This window comes from Bubalus kerabau, chromosome 22 (assembly GCF_029407905.1).
Source record: "Bubalus kerabau isolate K-KA32 ecotype Philippines breed swamp buffalo chromosome 22, PCC_UOA_SB_1v2, whole genome shotgun sequence".
Taxonomy (NCBI): Eukaryota; Metazoa; Chordata; class Mammalia; order Artiodactyla; family Bovidae; genus Bubalus; species Bubalus kerabau.
Window position 1 is genome coordinate 19,516,871 of NC_073645.1, and position 24,411 is coordinate 19,541,281.

Consider the following 24,411-nt stretch of genomic DNA (forward strand, 5'->3'; position numbering starts at 1 on the left):
CTGGTAACTAAAATAATCTTTGCAGGTCTCAATACTGCCATAGGTTGATAAACAGGGGAGGTACCTGTTTAAAATGGAGCTGCAGGTTCTATTCTCAGATATGTTGACTGAGAAGTTCCAAGAAGGCCCCAGAATCTGCTTTTCTGACATACAGTTTCAGGCCATTCTTTGAGAAACACTGGTCAGTGTGCCCAGCTGAAGCTCCCAATACTCTGGCCACCTGATGTGAAGCGCTGACCCATTGGAAAAGACCCTGATGCTGGGAAAGATTGAGGGCAGGAGCAGAAGAGGGCAGCAGAGGATGAGATGGTGGGATGGCATCACTGATTCAATGGACATGAGTTTGAGCAAGCTCCGAGAGATGATGAAGGACAGGAAGGCCTGGTGTGCTGCAGTCCATGGGGTCGCAAAGAGTCGGACACGACTGAGCGACTGAACAACTGTATCACCAAGTATGAGATGCCCACAGCTCTCGCACAGAGCTGACCACAAAGCCGAAAACCACCATGAGCGTGTTACATCACTTTAAACATAATTTATAACTTGTACTGATTGTGTCAGAACTTCACTTAAGCAGGGTGACAGTTTTTCCTTTTTTCCCTGCAAAATGTTCACAGTGAATAAAACAATGTGCAAATGTAATTCCACTTGCAGGGCCTGCCAGGCATGACTGCTCCCCATCTGCACACAGTCTGGCATGGGGTTTCCGAATGAGGAAGTAGCTTAGAATACACAAGTCTATTAGCTTAAATATTCCTAAACTGGATGTCTGAGAAAGCAAAGAATTCAACTGTATACAAAAGGTAGGATGATTTCATACCATAACCCATAAAATGGCTCTAACCTAGAAAAAGATGTATTTGGACACATCCAGCAACACATCTAAAGGAGCAAGTGTTTATTTTTTAATTAGACAGGCTTTGATTTCTAATAGTCCATTAATAATTTATTCTATCATGCTATTGTTAGGGGACAGTTCTCCCCTTATATCAGACTCAAACTCCCAACTTCTAACGTGTTCCCACTAAACACAGTCTTATTACTTATACAGCAACAGGAAAGTTTCTTACAGAAAACAATTAAAACCCCCCCAAAAATCAAAAGTGGTTGTTTGAATACTCAGCTTTTTTAAGAAGAATTCCCTTTTCATATCATTTCAAGAGTAATTTTTTTTTTAGATTTATCAAGTTCGTTTTTTAAAACATGAAAAAAAGGTAAGCACAGAACTAAACATCTGAACATTAAAGATCCAAAGTGTCAGCACCCAGCACCACCTCTTAATCTGTAGGACCAAATTGCCACAAATATCACTCATACCCAGGTGAACTTGGTTCTGATCCAGGTAACTGCTAAGTATTCAGGACTGTACCTCTGTAACACATAAACTTTAATTTGGGGGTAAGAGGGATTCCCTGGCGGTCCAGCAGTTAGGACTCTGCCCTCTCACTGACAAGGGCCCAGGTTCAATCTCTGGTCAGAGAACTAAAATCATGTAAGCTTTGAAGCTTAGCCAAAAAAAAAAAAAGTAAAATTTGGGGATGGGGAGCATATATTCAAGCTCTGCTTCACATTTCTTTTCAGCCCGGTCTGATTCTTTTTCCTTAGTAATAAATTAAACACAACTAATGTTCTCACCAAGACCCCCTCTTGAGCACGGGCACTATGCTTCGCATGTTACATACAATGGCTCATTTAACCCACTAACCTTATGATATATGGACTGCTGCTGCCAATTGTGAAACAGGCAAAGGCTCAGTGTCTTCTCCGGGGTCACACAACCAGGATGTGGTGGAGTTGCGACAAAAAACCCCACCTGACCTTAAATTCCAGGCTCTTTTCCATGACCTCACCCTGTAAAGGTCTGTCGTCCACTACACTGTTTCCCTGTCTACACTGCCCTGCTCATTTTAAGAACACCTTCCTAGTACACTCATTTTTGTAGTAATGACTTGAATCTGCTCAACAGCATTCTGCACAATCACCCTGCCTTTCCGAAGTGTCTGCTTTATCCCCACACTGTGCTCAGTCTAGCTGCAGACGTGAACAGAGGCGCTGCCCTCGAGGGGCTTGCATTCCAAGCTGTGGAGGCGGCTTAAAAGCAGAACAGGGTTTGTGTTGGGTTTTTGGTTTTTTTTTTTAAATGCTTGGCCCTGGTCCACTGCTGGCTGCTGAGAGTGTGACAGTGAACAGAAGCCTGGACTGAGGCCTGTGAGCAGAAACAAGGGACCACTTTGGTCCACGACATGAACTGAGAGTTAATTAAGGACTCTTCACGGTGTTCACTCTGAGCTTTCTCGGCATGAATTCCAAAACTAGAATTGTTTGTCTCTGCAAATTCCTAGCCACAAGCAGATTGAGTGCCTGGATCAGTGCTAGAAGGGAGATACTAAAAGGGAAACATTAAAGTAAAATCAAGTTTGTGGACATTTGAAAAAAACTTTTTTAACCTGTTCATAGTTACGATGCTGGCATCACCATCAAATCCCAAGTCCTGCTGTTTAGTCCCTTGACTCTTGTCAACTCAACTGGCAAAGATATCACAAGTTCCAGTAAACACATGGCTCATTCTCATGCTGGCAGGAGTGTCTGTGGCCAAGCTTAGGCTACAGCCTTCACAGGGGCAGTATTCCCCAGGGCCCAGCAAGGCAGTTACCAGTTATCAAGGGAAGAGAACCCTAAGGTAATAGGTGAGTGTAGGAAGCCCATGGTCATAAACGTCCCCATTTCCCCCCGCCACTGCTGCTGCTGCTAAGTGGCTTCAGTCGTGTCCGACTCTGTGCGACCCCAGAGACGGCAGCCCACCAGGCTCCCCCATCCCTGGGATTCTCCAGGCAAGAACACTGGAGTGGGTTGCCATTTCCTTCTCCAATGCATGAAAGTGAAAAGTGAAAGTGAAGTCACTCAGTCGTGTCCGACTCTTGGCGACCCCATGGACTGCAGCCTACCAGGCTCCTCCGTCCATGGGGTTTTCCAGGCAAGAGTACTGGAGTGGGGTGCCACTGCCTTCTCCGCCTGCCCCCCACCACTAACTCTTGGCAATTCCACGCTTTCTTTAATGAGAAGCCTGTTGCCTCTCTACCCACACCCCTGCCTTCCCTCAGAGGCACTGATTAAGAATGCAGCCTCAATTTGCAGCAAAATGGACGGACCTAGAGATGATCACAGTAAGTGAAGTCAGAAAGACAAATATATCACTTATACGTGGAATCTAAAATATGAAACAAATGAACTTATCTACAAAACAGAAACAGACTCACAGATATTGTGAACAGATTTGCCAAGGGAGGAGGGAGCATGAGGTAGGATGGACTGGGAGTCTGGATTAGCAGATGCAAACTATTATACGGAGAATGAACAAGGTCCTACTGTACAACTGAATCACTTTGCTATACAGCAGAAATACACACACTGTAAATTAACTATACATCAGTTAAACAAATCTTTTAAAAAAGAATATAGGCTTAATGACAATTATCATTTCCACTTAGTGGATGTGCAACTGTGGGCAAGTTACCTGGGTTCCTCATCTCAAAATGGGGTGATCGCAAGTGGCTACCACAAGACTCGATGGGGATAATACAGGTGAAGCACTTGGCACAAAGCCAGGCACAGTGCACGTGCTTGCTAAATGACCGCTGTCCCTCGGGATACAGGGTACCCACAGTCTTGTCCACTCTTTGTCCCATTCATGTGACAGCTCCTGTATCGTTTATTCTTCTGTAAACCAGAGATGACTCTCTGAAGGGGGAGAGGTTAAGAACTACACATTCTGGCATTTTCTCTGCTCTTTGCAGGGATCTAGTCTTGCAGGATGGTCAACAGATGTTTTGAGTTTTTGCTTTATCTAACAAGGAAGAACCTTTTCAAACTCTCAGCAGACTCACACTTCTTTGGAACTCTCTCAGTACCTTATGTAGTGGAAAGCATTCAGTAAAAATCATTGTCGGGTCTGTTTTGATATGAAGGACCTTAGAATCTTTAGAAATGATCTTTACTGTACTAGATGAGAAAACAGTTTAGGTGGGGAAGGAGAAGGCTGCCCATGATGTCAGAGTGAGTTGTGACCCAGACAGGAATGAAACTAAGGCTTTTAACTTCCATCTCAGCACTGCTTCCCCCTAAAAGATACTGCCACAAGTCAAAACACAGCTAACCAGCTTTACCTTTCGTGTCATGCTAATGTCATGTTTCAAGAGAAGCAAAATTCTGGGAATTCCCTGGTGGTCCAGGCGCTTTCACTGCCAGGGCCTGGGTTTAATCCCTGGTGGGGGAATTAAGACCCTGCATGCTGCGTGTGGTGCAGCCAAAAATAAAAGCAAATGATACTAAGAAATATATCCTCACTATGAAAAATTCTTCAGATACTAACTTTCTATATACAATGAAATAACAGAATGCTTTAGATAGTGAAATATACTGATTGCTAAGATTCGCAATGTTCTGTTTCCCCACAAAATTCACATGTTGAAAACCTCACACCCAAGGTGATGATATTAGGAGGTGGTGCCTTTGGAAAGTGCTAGATTCAGGGCAGAGGCTTAATGAATGAGATTAATGCCCTTATAAAAGAGGCCCCAGAGAGCTCCCAGCCCTTCTGCCATGTGAGGCAATAACAAGAAGCCTGCAACCTGGAAGAGGTGAGGGCCCTATTCCAGGTGGAAGACCTTGCTGGAACCTTGACCTTGAAGTTCCTAGTCTCCAGAACTGTAAGAAGTAAGTGTCTGCTGTTTATAAGTCACCCAGCCTGTGGCATTTTGTTACAGCTACCTAAGAAGATCAAGAAGTCCAACTTTTGAAGAATAAGAAATATTATGAAATGAAATACTCTGGCATCCTCAGTACGATTGCTCTTTCTATGGGCCAGAAGGTATCTAGAGAGCATTACTTTAGGCGATGATCACAATCCTGGCTTGTGTCACATGTCGCAGACTCTTTGGACAGCACAGTCCCCAACCTTCTCTTTGTACCAACACGCAATGTAAAGTTCCACCCAGATTCCAGTTTTTAGTAACTAAATAAAATCAGTTAAGCATTTTAATTAAAAATAAACATAAGATGCAAACAACGGGGAACCCATAAAGAGAAGGCTCACAAGCTCACTCCCAGCAGCATCCACCCGTGAACTTAGAACCGAGCCTGTCGACGGCTGTAGTTACGACACATTATCTGTCAAAGCCCTCCATGTGCAGCCAAGGCGACTGCAGACCCAGGTCGAGCAGCAATGTAGATTCCACAACCAGAATGTTTAATTACCTATTTCCATGAGAAAGAGGCAAACGACAAGGTGAGTATCACAGATTTCTTAAAAAAAAATTGTTTCTAGATATTTTTTTGAAGTCAGAAAACACTGAACTCCAACTCCTACACTTTATATGATTACCAGACTGAACCATTTCGATGGCTCTTTTAATTCAAAAAATAGTCAAGTATTGGATTATCACACTGATCTAACATGTGGCATTATAAGGGAACCCAAGATCTCGGTCATCAAGAAATAATCTTCCTGAAACCCTCAAGCATGGTTTCAGGAAGATTATTTCATACTAACTTTCTTCAGTGAGTTCTGGGGTGGAAAAAGTGGGAAGATCTGGGGCTAACAGTTGTCCAAGTAACAACTCCATTGACTAGAACTCAGAATCTCCTAAGCATTCCTATTAAAGTTTTACTGAGGAATAATTTATGAGAAGTCTGTGGCATGTTGTGAAAAAAAATACATCTGACATTTAAGACCATTTTATAACATCTCTCTTGTAAGAGGACCTGGAGGTGCGGCAGGTTTCAGCCTCGCTCATGCCTGGGGGAGAGTTGAAGATTTTAGCAGTTCTGGGCAGGAGCCTGGCACTGCTTCAAAGCTCCGAGGCCTGGGCAGGCTCTCTGTACAACCTGAGGTGCTGTTGGGCAAACAGCATCTCCATTCCTATCTGGGGCCTCAGCACTGTTTGCCCTTCAAGGTTCCCCGCTGCCTAAGGAAACATGCGAAATATTTCCGTGAAGGACTGCTGTGTGGAAGCAACAGGAAATAAAGGTTTACTCCAGTGACTCCCTGCTAATGCAGGGGCGGAGGTCGCATCTGAGAATCACAGTTTTCCAACTGACTTGTTATTTTTACCAGATGTGTTGTGCACACTATTTGAGAGGTGGTTTTGTTTTCTGGAATAAAGGGGACTTGATCATAAGCTATATTCTGGTTAAGCATTAAAAACCAGCCCAAATTCAAAGCGACAGGGAAGAAAGGAACCTCCTCAGAGACATGACTTTTATATTTTCTTAGGGTGTAAGAGATGTGAGACATTCATGTACTCTGTAACTTCCTGAAGGAAGTAAAATGTCAGTTCTTAGAAAAGTCAACCTTTACCATCTTCTAACAAAGGTATTAGGCTAAAGAGACTTCACTGGACCAGTGTGACCCTAATATGAAAACTGGAGCCAGGGGCACCCTGAGAGGCCCTCATGACATCTCTTGCTTCTCCCAACCACTTGCCCAACTCCCACCACTGGCACCATCTCCATTTGGATAAGGCACCTATGAATAGAGCGCCCTTTCTTTCCACTCCCACAGCCAAGCCTTTCTCAAGCTGCGTCATATGTCTGAACGTTCCTCTACCTTCTCCTGGCCCCTTCAAGCTAAGCTGCCTCATTCATGCCCTTCCAATGGTTCCCATATCCCCCCAAAACATTTTCTAAAATGGGACAGATCCCCCAAAAGGATGGAAGACAGATTTCCATAGCCCCAACCCACCTAGACATGGAAACTACAGGTTTACATCTTTCTTGCCCATATATGTAATCTGCATACTTTGCTTATTAATTTATATATTTGTCCAAAGCACTATTTTCTCCCATCTGCTGGTTCTGGCTCAGAACACGAGCTTCAGAGAGTGGTGTCATCAGCTTCCCCACATGAAGAAAGACTGACGACACAGGGGATATTCTGCCTACAGAAGCGTGGAGCGGAAGCCGGGGGCTGAGAGGCTGGCAGGGCAGTGTGGGTTTTGCCTCCATTTCCCAGCTGCTACCTCCGGGTAATATGCCTTGCCTTTATGAGCTTCACTTTCCTCCTCTGCAAAGTGTGAAATGGTAGGAACTTATCCTTGAGCTCAGCATGAGGGCTAAATGTAACATACATAAACCTTGCATACACGGAGGAATCTAAGTCCTGCACTGACCAAAGCCACTTCTCCCAAACTCTGCCTACACCTTTTATAAATAGTTCACTTATTTAGATCTTCTTAAATTACCCGATTTGACTGTGGTGTGTTTCCTGCCAGGACTCCAATATGCTCAGTAAGTGACATTTTCCTTAATTCGTCTTCCCTTGCTCTCCCCTGATATTTGGCTTTCTACCCTGAGAAAAACTTGCTGCTTTAAAAAATATACAACCCTGTATTCTTCAACATTTAGTTACTCAACACCTTGAACACTGACATGATGTGGAAGTCTGGTTGCCTCAAACCATAAATTGTCACCACAGCCAGCTTGACCCCTATTTCAAGTTTCTGAATTCCTCACCGATTGGCAGGGCCATAAAATCTCCAGCCTTCAGGGACAGATCACCTAGACCAGCATCTCCCAAAACGTGTCCCACTAAACACCACTGCCAGAGAAGTTAGCAGGTATGTAAAAGAAAAGGTATTACAGAATCTAACAAGTTTGCAAAGACTTTCCATGTGACCCTCAATGACACTTAGGCATCTGAGAAGCACTGTCATAAAGAATCCTGTTGAAATTCACTAAAACAGCATTTCACTAACTTATCTGGCCACAGAACCCCTTGCCCATTTCTATTCTTGGAGCATCCAATAACATCGTGCAGAACAGATTTCTAAAAAACACCCCAGGATGGGGAAAGAGGAAAAATTCAGTTTCCTAAAACAGGTCAGTTATAAAGGGCAGAGCTGGCTTCAAACCCACGCCTCTCAGACCCCAAACCTCTGCTCCTCCCACTACAGCTGAGGCTCGCTAAGTTCACTGCACAGAATCACCAGGCATGCTTGTTAAACTGCAGATGGCCGAATCCCACTTGGAATTTCTAATTCAGCGAGATCTGTGTGGGTTTCCAACTAGCTTTCAGGCAACGCTCGAAGCAGTGAGAACCCCTGCACTACACCCACCAGTAGTGATACAGGGGTGGAGAGGACCTTGGCCTAGAGACTGAGGACCTAGTGGGGAACCCAGGGCATAAACACGGGAAAACGCCTAAATGGCCACAAGGTTAATAGCTAACAGCTCAGCACACAAGGCTACATCTAACCCACAAGCAAATCCAACAGCCCAGAGTCCAGACTGGAAAAACTAGACATTGGGAGCTAAACTGGATCTTAAAGGATAGGAAGGCCCAAGTGAAAAAGGAGGAGGGGAGCATTCCAAGTGGCAATAGTTGGTACGGCCCAAATATTTGTTTGTAGAGTCACAGCCTTTCGGAGCTGGAAGGGACCTGGCCTCATATCTCTGGAGAGCACCCTGGTTCTTACATTTGAATATGTGTGTGACTGCTATTTCAAAAATCCACAACAAAACACTTAACACAGATAGAGAAGCTCCTCTCCAAGTAAGTGATTTGGAGGACCCAGCAAAGGTCTTCCGCTCACTTAGCATGCTCGTCCTCTCACCTGGTACCCAGCAGCCCACCTCCAGGACATTAAAGCAAGGCCCAAGGACAGCTGGCCACTAAGCCTGCAAGCCAACGGGCTCATTCTTTTCTTAGTGGGTGTGAAACAGTCAAAACTGTTGGTCCTCCTGCAAGTGCCGTTCTAATGGGACTTTGAGGACATGCAAGTTTCTACACATTTTCTTCATCCCCACCCTTCAAATAAAAGACTATCTGGGAATATAAGCTTCAAAAGTTGGCTACAGCAAATTTCCTCAAAGGAATGCCCAAGAGTGAAAATGCCATTCTCTGTGATCAGGTCCAGGGCCATGTTAACTCACGTGGCCCCTAACTCCGGTCTTGAGATGCTGTTCCTGGCTGCTGCTTCCAGTGAAACAGCAATGCCCTCACTGGGGTAGGGATGCAGCAAGCCGGCCTTTCCCTCCTAACGTTCAGTGAACCTAAGACAGGGTGCAAGGGACACCAACTGAGACACGAACCGCCCTTCCAGTTAAGGCAGAGAAAACACGGGATAAATCAGAGGGCAAATCCTGAGGAGAGTGAAGATGAAGAGCTGAAGGTGGAGGTGGTGTTTTCCAGGGGAGTGAGGAAGTGGGATGCAGGAGGGGACGGCAGATGGTTCATGAGCACCTGCCCACTCTCTGTCACCCTCATAAAGTCCTCTGTGGTGGATCAATGCTTCCATTTACAGAGGAGGAAACAAGTGACTTACCCCAGGTCACACAGCAAGCAAATGCCAACATGGGGGTTTTAGCTCTGGCTTGTCTGAATCCAAAAGTGGTTGTCTTCGATGATGTAAGATGTACAGGTGACACAGACCCTGTGACTTCCAAAGTCAACTAAAACAGAGTAAGTATATGCTCCAGTCTTTGCCAAAGATTGGACTTATAATTTAAAATACACTGAAATTAAATAAATTTGAGTCAGATAGACATAGACACACACAAGCTATATATTTGCCTAAATGTAAAATATTAAGTATTTGTTAAGTTCTACATTAGATATGTATGAGGGAAAAGTTTGGACCATTTGTTAAAAATTATCACCGCTGGCAAAACATTTTTTGCCTCTGAAGGGGTTTGGACATATTAGTATAATAGCCTGAACTACAATCTTCTGTTTTCTCCTCCAGGATACTACACAAAAGCAACACAGAACGGAGGGAGGGAAGGGTGAACATTTCCGTATATTTAGGAGAGAAGGAACCCACAGATTCAAAAACTATATTATGGCTTCTGAAAGCCACTAGGAGTGGTTCAGAAACATGCAGAGATAAGTGCAGGATCCACGTGTTCCCACATCACACAAAATGATTAACATTACTAAATACATAGAGACCTGTCTACATGCCCAGCACTGGTCTGAAAGCTTTACATAAATCAGTGTCTTTAATCATTACCTCCTACCTATGAGATAAATACTATCTTAGAAATGGGGCACAGAAGGATAAAGTAACCAAGACAAAATAGTTCAATAGTAAATGGAGAAAGTAGGATTTAAATCCAGGCCTTTGGGCTTCAGTGCCCACACTTATCAGCACTGAGACAGGTTGACTATCCTACAGCAGATGTACAAGATAACACTATACCATGATTTCAGTGGCAAAGGATTAAAACAACCTAAATGACATTCCCAGGCCACTGTTTGTGTGTTATGACATCTATTCAATGGAAATAACAAATGATGAAGTAGCTCAAAATATAAGATGGAATGATTTCTGAGATGATGATTAAATAGAAAAGCCAAGTTCAAAACCCTGTGGACAGTATGTTGTCCTTTGTAGGAGGAAAACATACATACACACATATTTAAAATACAGAGAACATTTCCACAACAGTACACAAGAAACTGCTGCCCACAACTGATGCTGAAACAACAACAATGGAAGAGATGGAAGACTCACTTTTACAACAAATCTTTTTTCTAATTTTTGAATTCTGAACATGGTCATATCTCATCTAGATAAGGCAAACTCAAAAACAAAGATCATTTGAAGAGAATCATGGTGAAACGTTTTCCAACCTAATTCCCAGTAGAAAGGGTAAGTAGAATATTCTGGGATAAACTATATGAGAAAAAAATCTAAAAAAGAATGAATACATGTATATGTATAACTGAGTCACTTTGCAGTACACCTGAAACTAACATTGTAAATCAACGATATACTTCAATAAAATTAAAAATTTTTAAATAAGTCATCTTAAAACTAAAAAAGAAAAAGGAAGGAAGGAAGGGTGAGTAAACAAAAAGTGATCAGAACAGTCTTTCTGACAATTTTCTATTCATTCCATAGAGAGAAGTGAATAACTTCCTGCAATTCTTCATAATAGAGATTCTGAAACGCTTAGAGCTAAAAAAGAAAAAAAATGACACCATTCACTTTCTTCAACTCAGACTTTTGTTTCTTAAAAATGCAGTGGACACATAGCAAGAAAGAATTCTTTGTACAGGTGGCAGTAAAAGGCGTTTCAATGCTTGGGCTTGGGGTGTGCACGACAGCACGTGAGAAATCCCTAAAAAAATAAAGATGGCACAGGTAGTGTGAGCCAGCACAACCTCGGTGTGCGCGAAAAAGCAGTGGGCATGCCACCTCCATGCCACTGGAGAAACGGAGTCTCTCATGTCCTACAAAGCATGCAAAGCATCTTGCTTTGCCAAATTTAACCAGGGACATTATTTTTAAGTTACTATAATTAGTTCACATTTGTCTATGAATCAGCCTTTATGAGGCAATCGTATCTAAGCCCCATCAGATGAAACCTGAGGCGACATCATCTCTGTTTATTATTTTGAAGAGAAAGAAAGGGTGCCAAGTTTCCTGCAACACCCAACTCAAACCCTGAAATGTGGAGGACAGAATGTCCCGTAGTCCACGTTTGAAGATAGGAATATATTTTCATCTAATACATCAGTCCCAGGTTCAGCTGGCAACAGGAAGGAACTGAATTCCAGAGGTCAAAAATAGGACTTAAGTATTAAAGCACCTTTCAGTGCTCATATAGGATCCTATTTATGTTTTAACCCCTTCCACTGCAGCAGTTCTAAGAAGTGTTCACGCTTGTGAACAGACATGAAAACATTTCAATCTAAAGCTCTCTGCCTACAGATTGACAAGAGATTGGCAAACGTGAGCATTTTAAAGCTATTTTTACATTCCCTGATCCACGGCTTTCATAATTAAGTTTCTCACAAAGAATGAAGAGTTTCAACAGCAAATATAAAGGCAAGGGAAGGGGGAGTATTCCTATTTAGCCAGGGCTTCTGCTGAATGAAACGGCTCATCTAGGGGGCTCTGAAATCAGGTACATAAATACAGCAGGATCTCCAAAAGGAGCCCAGCCAGGGAGCAGGCAACACTAAGGCAGTGAGCATCCGGAAGAGGTTTAAATGGGCTACATTAAGTCCCAGGACCAAACTGGAGGCTCAATGCTGTAGTTCACAAAGAACAACAGTTAGCAGCATGGCAGGAACACAGCATGTTTGAGTGAGGCCAGAAGGTGCAGGAGAGGGGTAGCTGCTATTCACTTGTCAGAAATTATACTGAAGTTTTAATATTTTCACATACGTCCATGTGTCCTTGACAAATACATACATATGCTCTTTTATGGCAAAGACCATGGGTTCCAGTTTTGATATTTACCAGCCAGATTCCCTTCAGTAGACCATTTTAACCAAAAAGAATTTCATTTTTTCCCCTCGAACATAACAACAAAAACAAATAAGCAACAGGGAATGATACCTGCTTTGTCTAATCTCACAGGAATTCTCTAAGAACTCAAGTGAAATAATTTTACAGTTTTTTTTAAATTCACCAAACATTTATATGACACTATATGCCAGGCACAAGGTGCTGGACAATTCTTACTTTTAACAAACTGCTGACACAGGTACTATTATTATCCCTGTTTTAAGGATAAGAAAACAGAGGCTCAATAATGTGCTTCTGGTCGCACAGCTAGGAGGTGGGATCTGAGCTCTGCAGGCTCACTCTTTCCCGGTGAGGACTCCACACAGGTGGCTCAGTGGTGAAGGATCTGCCTGCCAACGCAGGAGACGTGAGTTCGATTCCTGAGTCAAGAAGACCCCCTGGAGAATGAAATGGCAACCCACTCCAATATTCTTGCCTGAAAAATCCCATGGGCATAGGAGCCTGGCAGGCCACAGTCCACAAGGTTGCAAAGAGTCAGACACGATTTAGTGACTGAGCACGCACATGCAGACTAAGTCTATAGTATGTGCTGCTATACACTATACTATGTAGCCCATCATAATTATCATGAATTCCTTCACTTAATCCCAGTTTCACAAATGAGGAAAAGAATGCTCAGAGGTTAAGTCACAAGCAAGCCAAGATCATAAAGAATGCATGGCAAGGAGCCAGGATTTGCAATTGGGTCTGTGCCTCTCCGGACCCTGCACTTTCTTTCTTTCTTTTTTTTTCTTTTTATGCCACAAGGTAAGGAGATCTTGGTTCTTGGAGCAGGGATCAAACCTGTGGCCCCTGCAACAGAAGCTCACAGTCCTAACCACTGGACTGTCAGGGAATTCCCCAGACCCTGCACTCTTATTGAAGTTAAAAAATTTCAATCCACAAATATTTATTCTGCAACTCCTGTGTTCTAACACACTTCTTTAAAATGGTAAGGAGGTGGTGGTGGAACCGAAAGGCTTTTGTTATCACCTCAGTACTAAACTAGCCCCACCCACACTCACCAAGTCCAGACCCTACTCACAGCAGGTGCCCAGTGATAGCTCATGCCACTGAGGATGAAGATGACGACAGGGGCATTTCAAGTGTTGGCATATACTTTCAAAGGGGAATTAGACTCCTCAACCTGGAGGGGAAAAAGCCCTACAGGTGAGGATGCTGACAGTTATTAAGATGAACAGGTGTGACCGAGCTAACAGGTGGGACCTTTGTAGGTACTCTGTTAATTCCTACTCAGCTTTCAGCTCCAGAAGCCGGCTGACCAACTCATCCTGATCCTCCCTGGACTTCCCCAGCAGTCTCATGTCACCCTGGAGGGGTAAATATTAGATTGGCCTTCCACCCCGACACCCCTGGTTCCAGCATAGGTGCTTGCAAATAAAAGGCACTCGCTCACACTGTGGATGAGATGCATGGAGGGAGCAGTGTTTTATTACCCCCAGCTCACTCGCACTCCACAAGAGTTGCCAAGCAGCAGTTCCCACACAGCAAACGGACTATGTGAGAATCATTTTAATTAGCACTTTCATTGTTTGTATGCAAATGTACATTCCTAAAACGAGCCCTTTAAAGAGCTCTCCCCTAGGTTGATATCCCTGAGATTTTTCTGTAAATCCTTTTACATAGATAGTAAAGAGAAATTTCAATCTAGCTTGAATCTGTAATAACGGAGTTAAGGTGCTTTTCTTTACAGGAATGACAAGCCTAAAATGAGGGTGCCAGGACACAGCTGCTCCTTGACTTACTCATCCCAAAATAGCAGGCCCCTCAGAGCACTCTTCCAATACCCGGTTCCAGAAAAGTGACACACCACCCCCCGCTACCTGCATCCCCCTGGATTAGAGAGCCCTCAAAGTTATCACAAGCAAACTTTCCAACCTCCCCTTCTGTTCCCTTCCCCGAATGTCCTGCTACAAGCTCAGGCAGTCCATTCTCTCTGCTGGCCCATCCCCAGTCTGTTCCCTTCCTTTGGTTCTGACCCAGGGGCTGGGCGGCTTTGGTTCTGTGCCTTAGCTCAAGGAGAGGCCCAGATGCTCCTTGAGAATTCAACCCTGGCAGAGGGCTCCGTGGACCCAGCCCGGGCCTGCCCAGCCCTGGGTGGGTGTTCCAAAAAGTTCGTCTCTTGGGGAGTCAGGGTGGGAATAAAAGTTCTGGGTGGTCAGCATGGCTGAATCCTGCCGTGAGTCACTAACCCAGCCCTGTAGAGTTATACCAGGCAGCCCAGGCAGCCAGTCACCACTTAAAATTAGAGAGAACATGACAGCAAGAAGCAAACTTCTCAGAAGGGCACACAGGGAAGGCAGAGGTTGCTTACCTGAGCTTGGAGGGAAAACTCCTGCAGTCCAAAAGGGTGGGGAGGACTGGAGTCAGGAAAGCCCTGGAAAGTTCTTTAAAGGGCTGCAAAGCACTGGGAATGCTCAATTTGCATGTCTGGGCCACAGGAGGGGGGAACGCGTTGACATTGAACAAAAGGATGGTACTATCTGTCAGAAGATAAGTCCAGAGGCTAATGTCTGGAATGACTTAAAACACATGAGAAATGTGAATAACTGTGAAGGGTGGGTTTTTTTTTTTCCCTTTCTTTTTTTTTTTTTAACTTATGATCAGAGCCAGAAGCAAAGCAAAGAAGTAACAGGCCTGCTTAGGGCAGGCAGTGTAATGTGACAGCAAGCAGAGAAACAGCTGCTGACCGGTACTGCGCACCTTCTCCATCTGAGAGATGGTTCCTCATCCAGGAAGAAGCACCTCTGGTAAGAGTGACTGAAAACTGAAGACAGGTGTGGAGCCAGGAGCAGAGCCACAGACACTTTAAGTCAGGTCTTCAGGCTCAGATGAATCAGACCACAGTCGAAGTATCAGCAGATGTCAGACATGAATCACTTAATCCTTCAGAAACCTCTGAGAAAGGAATGGTGTTGAAAGAGGAGGAAGTGATTAACAAGAGGAAGGTTCTAGAAGATGCCCAGAGAAGCTCTAGCCTAGAGACTTCACAAGATCTGACACAGCTTCACTAGGAATAAAAACCAAATTAACCATTCCCTTTTAGATTAGATTAGACTAACAGTTCAGTTGAGTGTCACCTGAGTCCCATGATGTCCCTGCAAACACCACTGAAGAAATGTGAGCAACTAGGTGGGTTTATATATAGACAATTGAACCACCAGGTCACACGCATGTGGATTTAGCCACAACCTCTTCGTTTTGGTCAAGAACATGTGTCTGGAGGTGACACAAATGAGGGAGGGACCATCACCTTGTAAGATGATAAAAGATGGATTTTCAAAGCTCACAGGTTATAAAATGAATCAAATCTAACAAAATGAAATTAAGGTGAAAACGTGAAGGCTACATCTTTTTGAAGGAAACTGGAAAAGGGGTAGTACTTTGGTTGACCACATGCTTCATGTGACCAACATCCTGAAGTGGTTACCAAAAACAGTAGCCAAGTCTTGGCTATCTCAGGGTCCTTATGATGAACCCCTCAGAGCCTCTGGGTAGGAGGTCCTTTGGCTTCAGCAACCAACACAGCTCTGGAACCCCAAGAGAGCCCCTTCTCATTTAGGGAGTTCTTAGAGGAGAGCTCAGCTGTGGCTGGGGCTCAAGAGAGGCCCCCACTTGAGATACCTCTTAGGACACACCTTCAGGTAAGATGAGACGCTGCAGTGAGATGCTGACACCTTAGAAACACCTGCCAATCGACACCTGCTATCGTCAAGGCTGGTTCTGTCTCAAGGTGGTCATTCTCAAAACTGGCCAGCATAAGGACCACTGCTGGTGAGGGGATGGGTCAGGGAGGAGTGAGTGTCAGGAGCATTTCAAATTTGGTGACGTCCTTCTCACCCAGTGACCTTGACTGACAAGCCAAGATCCCTGAATGGAAACGCCTGGTTGGAATGCCTTCTTAGCTCAGTGAGACAAGCACCTCGGGAGTCATTTATTCCAAGGAAGGGGACATCCCTAAAGGAAATGAGTAGATGCTAAGCAGAGAATACAGCAAATCAAAATACTTCTGACGCAGTCCAAACCCTTGGCTGATATACTTTCAGTTCAATACCTGGAACTCAAGACCAGCCCAGAGGGAATTCGAAACAGACTCCCAAGTGGCTGGGAGCCAAGAAAGTCTAAAGTGACTTCAGAAACCTCTAACATCAAAGACACTGGGCATGTCTGAAGCCAAAGGACCTCTGAGCTGAAGTAGGCTAAAGGGGGCATTGGACACCATCTAGCTCTTACTATTAAAAGTGGGGAGGAGAATATGAGGTGCTTGTGGGAGGCAGTGCTGGAGAGTTCCCTAAAGCAATGAATTTGAAGACCCTGGTCTTCAAAGTACTTTTTCCAAAATGAGCATTTTTTTCATCATGTACTATTTGGTTAGTTAACAGAGGAACCAAAAGGTTCAAACCGGTCAACCCATCCCTTGTGCTCAATGACTGGACCTTCCATTCCTGGAACTGACGCTGAGATACTTTGGACCACGGGTGACGGGCAAAGAGTTCAGCTGATCCGCAGTGAACTGAAACCGACCTCACAAAACTGCATCATTCATGAGCAGGCAGTAAGGGAACGAGCAACACCCCACCCTCTGTCCCGCCCAGACTTTAACCCTAAACAGAACATTCTAAATCTCAGATACTGTCCAAAAGCTCAGAGACACATTTTGGAGATGCAAAATATACAAACAAGCATTTCTAGACACTCCACCTAGTATCCCATACTCCAGGGATGGGTCTGGAAGCTGAGAGGTAACTTTCTTTCTCTCCCTCAAGGCGCCTCCTTTCAGTGCCCTGGCGGCTCTTCTTGCTCCAAGAAGGAAACTTCCACCCAACACTACCGGTCTTTAACACGCGCTAAGGGCAATCTGGAGTCAGGCGCAGGAGTGACAACAGCCAGGAGGGACAGGCTGAAGCACAAGCACTGAGTATTTAAAACCACAAGCCCTGAATCTGCAATTCCTCTGTTTACTTAGAAACAGTTGCTGATGCTCACCCCAAAGATAAACAAGGACAAACCCGGAAAGGGAAGGGGAAGCAGTGAGGTAAGAGCTGCTGTAAAGCTGGCAGCACGCAGAGGAAAAGCGCTGTCAGGACGCAGTCTTCCTCCTGACAAGAAGAATGAGATAACAGACTGCTATGAATAGTGATTAGAGGCTGTACCCGGGCGCGAAGCAGACGCAGAGACTCACCACCTTCACACACTGAAAAGTCATCCGCAGACTATTTGGAGGTTGCTATGCTAGAGTGGAAAGAACACGGCATGTGAAGTCAGAAGAGGTGACTGAGACCTGGCTCTGCCTCGAGCAAAGCTGTGTGACATCAGGCCTGGCACTCAACCTCTCTGAGTTTCAGTTCTCTGTGAACTTTAAAATGAAGGAGTAGATTTACACTAGCCAAGACATGCAAACAACCTAAATGTCCATCAACAGATAAGTGCAAAAAGAAGACGTGGTGTATACATATGAAGAAATATTATTCAGTCTTAAAGAACGAAATGCCATTTGCAGCAACATGGATGCAACTAGAGATTATCATACTAAACAAAGTAACTCAGGAAGAGAAAGACAAATACTGTATGATATGTGGATTCTAAAATACGACACAAATGAACCTATCTATCGGAGAAGGCAATGGCACCCCACTCCAGTACCCTCGCCTGGAAAACCCCATGGACGGAGGAGCCTGGTAGGCTGCAGTCCATGGGGTCGCTGAGGGTCGGACACGACTGAGCAACTTCACTTTCACTTTTCACTTTCATGCATTGGAGAAGGAAATGGCAACCCACTCCAGCGTTCTTGCCTGGAGAATCCCAGGGACGGGGGAGCCTGGTGGGCTGCCGTCTATGGGGTCGCACAGAGTTGGACACGACTGAAGCGACTTAGCAGCAGCAGCAGCAGAACCTATTTATGAAATAGAAACAGGAGGCAGAGGGAGGGAAGGATTGGAATTTGGGGATTAGCAGATGCAAACTATTATATATAGGATGGATAAATGACAAAGTACTACTGTATATACAGCACAGGCAACTATACTCAATATCCTGGATGGAAAAGAATATATGTCTATAAGAAAATAGAATAAAATGAATGAGTTAGACTAGCTGCCATTATAGTTTTCTTCCAGTCCTTACATTCCATTATACTATTATACTAAATACTGCAGCTCAACCAGTCATGTCCCCTTCTACTGAATACCTTCTGTATGTCCAGTGCTCTGCTGAGTACTAGAACAGTCTTGCACTCAAGGAACCATCCAATCACTTATGCTAGCAGCCTGTAAACAAGATTCTACAGTACGCAGGGAGAGACACGCAGACAGGGTGAAGAGTCAGCTGACCCAGCATAGAAAGAGGGCAATCAGGAACAGCTTCCCAGAAGTGATGCCCAGGCCAGTAAGGGCAAAAGGAGTCTTATGTACAAAATGATCCCCAGAGAGGAATGGCCCAATAGGGCATGCATGATGGGAGGAGTTCAGAGATAAAGTAGTAAGAAAAGCTACAGCCAGCACCCCAGAACTCCTACAGTCCTCTGCTGTTCATCCTAACACCTCCCTATACAGCCACACTCTTAGGGTCAGCGCACGCCAACCCAAGGCCAGTCCACCAAGCAATCATCCAACTCCTGCCCCGAGCCTGTCCCTCTTCCCCTGAGTCACATGGCCAAGCTACACCTGCTTCACACACAGGCTTCCTCCCCGTCACATAGCAGGCCTTGCTTTCAACCCCTGCTCAGTCCTGGTGCCCAACCCACAGCAGCTGTTCCAAATAGTTTCCATCTTCCTCAGAGCCATGGCCGAAGCCCACCAACCCCACTCATGCTCAGCGGACCACCCTCCCCACCTCCTCTGCTCCTGGGAACGCCTGTCCAAGCACTGCTCTGTAGCAACCTTTCTGCCCATCTGTCTCAGCTCCTTCCTGCAGAGCCCGGGCCAAGCTGTGGGGACCTCTGCTCATCAATACAGAAGAAGGTAAAAGGAAACGGAAACCACAGTCATCCACTCATGCAGGCTGCTGCCCATGCTTCTGATTGGACTCTGAAACAGCACACTTAAGTGGGATGAGGTCTATGTGTATACCCGCATGCCAAAAGGTTTTATGCAAATATTATTAGCTAATAACCATTGCTTGAAGAAACAAGTACTTTTTTTTTTTGGCAGCACCATTCAGCATGTGGGATCTTAGTTCCCTGACCAGGGATCAAACCTGTGCCCCCTGCAGTGAAGCACAGAGTTTTAACCACTGAACCGCCAGAGAAGTCCCCAAACAAGTAAACAGATTTAGATGCTGAGTTGCAAATACACAGTATCTCCAGGCATGTGAACCAGGAATATAGCCTGCTGCTGCTGCTAAGTCACTTCAGTTGTGTCCGACTCTGTGTGACCCCATAGACGGCAGCCCACCAGGCTTCCCCGTCCCTGGGATTCTCCAGGCAAGAACACTGGAGTGGGTTGCCATTTCCTTCTCCAATGCATGAAAGGGAAAAGTGAAAGTGAAGTCGCTCAGTCGTGCAGGACTCTGTCAAAAACATCCTTTGTATTAACACAATGGCAAGGCCTTTACCAACTGGTCCCTGCTTTGTTCCTACACACACAACGTTCATTTAATGCCAACCCAAGAAGCACTGAATCATGGTAGTGCCATTTAGTTCTGAAATAAATTTCCAAAAACACAATATAAATGCTTTAAATATAAAAAGCATACTCCTATAGGTTCCATATATTGTATGTATATTATACTGAACTGTGTGTATAGTTATTTATTCTTCCATGTTCTTGGTGCCAGCAGAAGCTCTCAGCCAATGGACAGTATAGCACGGCCTGAGCCAACTGCTGATCCAGCCCCAAGCAAAACACCCTAGGGCACTGCCCTGTGTTAACATGTTTACCCCACTAACACCTGTCTGTCACTCATTTATTTTTTGTTCTGGTCAACAATTTTGACTCATAATGGCCAACAGATGGTTTGCAACTGGTATTGGACCTGCTATCATGAAATAAAGGAAAAGCATCACCCAGGATTGGTAAATTCAAGTGTCTAAGAGACTGACCAGTGAACATGGGCCAGCTTGTAGGCTAGGAGCACTGATCAATGGAAATACTCTGTAGAATGCCAGGAAGATAAATCCATCTCCCCACACCATCCACTAAACAGAGCTAGAGAACTCTCTCGCAAGGTCAGGGTGACATTGTGAGCTCCTGAGTACAGAACTCCTTATACATTGTTCTCTCATGTTTATATAACCATGAGGAAGAAATGGCATTAAGAATCCTCCTCCATTTGACAGGGACAGAGTTAAGGGACAAAACAGGTGATTAAATAGTTAATTCCACTAGGGAATTAGAAGTAAAAAAAAAATATATATATATATATATATTTATATATAATATATGGAAGACCCCTGAAGTTAATGATCACTCAGGAAAGCAGGGGTGCTGCTGCTGCTGCTAAGTCACTTCAGTCGTGTCCAACTCTGTGCGACCCCATAGACAGCAGCCCACCAGGCTCCGCCGTCCCTGGGATTCCCCAGGCAAGAGTACTGGAGTGGGTTGTCATTGCCTTCTCCAAAAGCAGGGTTGCTTAGCAACAAAACCATGCAACAGAAGCACAAGACATGCCCCAAAACAGTAAGACAATGGTGGCATGAGACCCACACCCTACCCAGTGAGCTCAGTAAGTTAATGACCCCAGATCATGCATGCTATCTGCACACATTAAAAAACAAATTTATGGAAAGGTGACATTTCAGTGTGAAAGACCCTGTCCATAGCCAGAACAGAATTAGCTTGACCATATAGACACAAGAAAACTCCCCTGCTCAACCTGGAGGAGGAGCTAATGATGAAAGTGTGATGTCTACTCAAGAATGAGAAAGAAGGGGGTCTTCTCCCCCTCCCCACTTTTCCTTTGATTATAAAGGAAAGTTTTCATGGTATGGCACTCTCTCATCCCAATGGCTTGTAAGCTTCATGAACATCCTATTCTAACACATCATTTCTTATCTACCACTTTGCTTCTCATTGAATTCTTTCTGCGCTGAGACATAAAGAACTGGAGCTCCTCAGTGCTTCCTGAAACACCACCCAATGGTTTCACTTTGAGATGTTGATCTTCTAACCCCCTAGACCTGGTTGTGTAGTTGGTCTCCAGAGTTTCCCAGAACTCATGTGCAGCTCTGCGTGTGTGGGGCACGTGACAGAACATGACAGGTCTAGACTGTTGGGGTTTGAGTGAAACTCAAACACAATCTCATTACATATAAGAAACAAACAAAGCCTGGGGAGGGTGGGTTGTCCCAGGGCAGGTGGTCAGTAAGGGCCCAGTAGGTTACCAGAATGAGAACTACTGTCTTCCTTGGCTAGTCCAGCAGACCGAGAGTGTCCAAAGAGCTTTCACCCAAAGCCGATCAGTTAAAAATGAAAAAGGATTGAGAGGCTATCTCCATTCTGGCTAGCATTTAGTTTTCGGAAGTTTACAGGAATAATTTTAGGAGGAAAAGGGCGTTATTAGAAACAGACTGTTCACAATAGCTTATAAAATGGGAATGATTTAGATTAAATTCACATGGTTATTAAAGTTTTAGGATTGCTTGTTGGCTTTTGTTTGTATGAAGCTCCTTTCCTATAACCTACTGAATATTTTGGAAGGTACCAGGGACCAAAAAACTAACAGCTCTGCTTCACCAAAACAACAGGGACTTCTGTCATCCAGTTTTATATTTTTGTCTGCTTATTATAAAAAGGGAAACTAAGAAATGTTCAAGTTCCTTCAAGTTCAGTAGTTCAGCTCCATTTGAAAGAAAGAAAAAAAAAACTGGAACTATTTAAGAGCAAATATAATTAGTAGATTTGTATAAATGTCTCCAACATGGTAATTTTATGAGCAAACCACATTATACAGAGTACATGATATGTTTCAAAATTAATATAATGATTGGATATCTGTAAAGAATACTGAAAAATCACATTATTGCTGTCTTTCCTTCCCCTCTTATTTAAAAAGGCATAAATCTCTTAAAGAAAAAAAAAGTTTCACTCCACAGACAACTATTTTTCTATCACTGTAAATGTAGTTTCCACATTTAAAAAGGGGGATACCAAAATGATTCTTTGCTGAACCTCAAGATCCTTTGATATGTCAAGATAAGATTTTAAACTGATACTGAAAGTCAGGAGTTACAAAGGCTGGAGTTATATAGGCTGTGAGGGCCAACCAGATAACAGATGATGGTCTGGGGACTGCAACAAATTGGGACTCATATGCTCTCACATGATGGGTCAATGGCTGTTCCACTGCAGCCCATACTGTTCCATGTAAGAATATGGCTCAGCACTGTTAAGATATTCTCACTGTGCACAGCAGCTAGAAACCCAATCATGTGAAACTTCCCCAACTTTGAAAATTCTGGTCACTTACTTTAAAATTTTTTTAAATACTGGTGTTTTATAGACAGTTAGTTTGAAGGACAAAATGCTATAAACATGATTGATTCAGGAAGTAAATTCAGTGTCTAGAAACACAAATTTATTGGAAAATGAAGAATGGATTCTATACACTTTTTTTTTAATATACTCTTTTTTTAAACCTATATCATTCCCTTATAATAGCTTTTCTCTTGCCCAAGGGGAATGAGGATGGGGGAATACATAAATTTGAGGAAAAAGATTGAAATTAGCTGTTAGAAAGCAAGAAGGGTAAAGATACCTTTACTTCCTTCTTTAATTAAAACAACAGAAATTGATTTAAGAGTATTTTCAGCTTTTGAGTCCATGTTGGGACAATTCCAGAAGTTGTACATTTCAAAGTCAGGCTGCCTTGAACATAGCAATTTTCCCTAAACTTTTTGTCTAATCAGAAATGCCACCCAGAGGTACCCAGAGGCAGCCACTTTTATAATGGTATGCTAATGGTTTACATGACTAAGTTAGAAGGCATGATAACCAGATGGGGGAATGTCATCTATTTAAAATGTAAAAGTACTATCTATGCAAATTATGTGGGTACACGTGCATCTGGGGTGGAGGGGTGGTGTTCTTGACCCTTCTTCTCACAAAAGCCTAAGAACCAATACCTGATTATAAAAGTGAAAGTTCAATTGTGCAAGTTCAAACACAGATAATGTAGTCGTTTTTTTTTTTTCTCAAACATACTCCTGCAGGATCCTTTTTTTTTTCCTTTTAAATCACTGATGGAATCAGCAGACCAGAGAAAATCTCTCTTACTGAGGAAAACAGAGTGAGTCATCTCTATGCTGATAAGAGACTGCAGGACGAGGGCACTGCTGTGAAGCAGGTATCAGGCGGTGCCTAGTCTAAATGAGTCAGTGGAGCAATCAAGAGCATTTCTTTCCGTGACATTCAGTGATCACTGGAGATGACGTTGATGGCCTTATCTCAGTGGCATCCCCAAGCACAATCTAACATTTACTTCCCCAAACCTGGTGAGGAGGATGGGGGACTGAAAAATATCTCACTATTTGTAGTGACTAGATAGAAAAGGAGAAAGTATCTTGTTTTTACACATGGTTGGCTGGCAAATGTGATACAACTCCCTGTTTGTTTTAAAAGTATAAAATCAAATGTGTAAATCTCTTGGAGAAACATCAACACCTAAGAAATGTGGCCGCTGGACGGAACGAATGTCATGGCTCTGTAGGATACAAAAATGTTGGCCAGAAAACAGCTTTACGAACCTCTGGGAACACAAACGAACATGCTAGCCCAGGAAGATACTTTTAGACAATGACCCCCATAGAAACAGACCCCGAAGGAGCACACACTCCAAACAGTGAGGTGATCCGCCCATTAGTCCTAGACACTGGATTCAGTCTCCGCTTTCAAAAAAAGTTACAACTTGGGCAAATTACTGACAGTTTCTGACAGGTGCTGAGATTTTTAAAACAAGGAAAATGAGTTTGGGAAGATCATTTTGAATGAACTCTGGGGTTAGGGGCTATCAACCACAACAGATTCCAAATCCCATGTTCTGATCCACAATGCAATAATAAGACTTTGCTCTACAGGGCAGCAGGGAGATGGCCCACTGAAACGAATATAATTTGTGCCTCAACTCATGGCAACTACACCCCATTTGAATTCACAATTGT

The 24,411-nt window shown here is 43.9% G+C and overlaps 1 protein-coding gene across 35 annotated transcripts in view; it reads right to left on the reverse strand.

Annotated features, from left to right (window-relative positions):
- The window catches only part of SORBS1 (sorbin and SH3 domain containing 1), a 231,382-nt gene that overhangs the window by 139,088 nt on the left and 67,883 nt on the right, over positions 1–24,411 (reverse strand). For 3 of the 35 annotated variants that reach the window (XM_055560505.1, XM_055560504.1, XM_055560506.1), the window contains one exon: positions 9,321–9,447. The exons of 31 other annotated variants lie outside the window; for them this stretch is intronic. In XM_055560505.1, the coding sequence (XP_055416480.1) occupies positions 9,321–9,351 (31 nt within the window). In that variant the 5' untranslated portion in view covers positions 9,352–9,447. Of the gene's footprint in view, positions 1–9,320; positions 9,448–14,631; positions 14,798–24,411 lie in introns of those variants that run through there. One more of the 35 variants, XM_055560512.1, reaches the window with a different exon arrangement.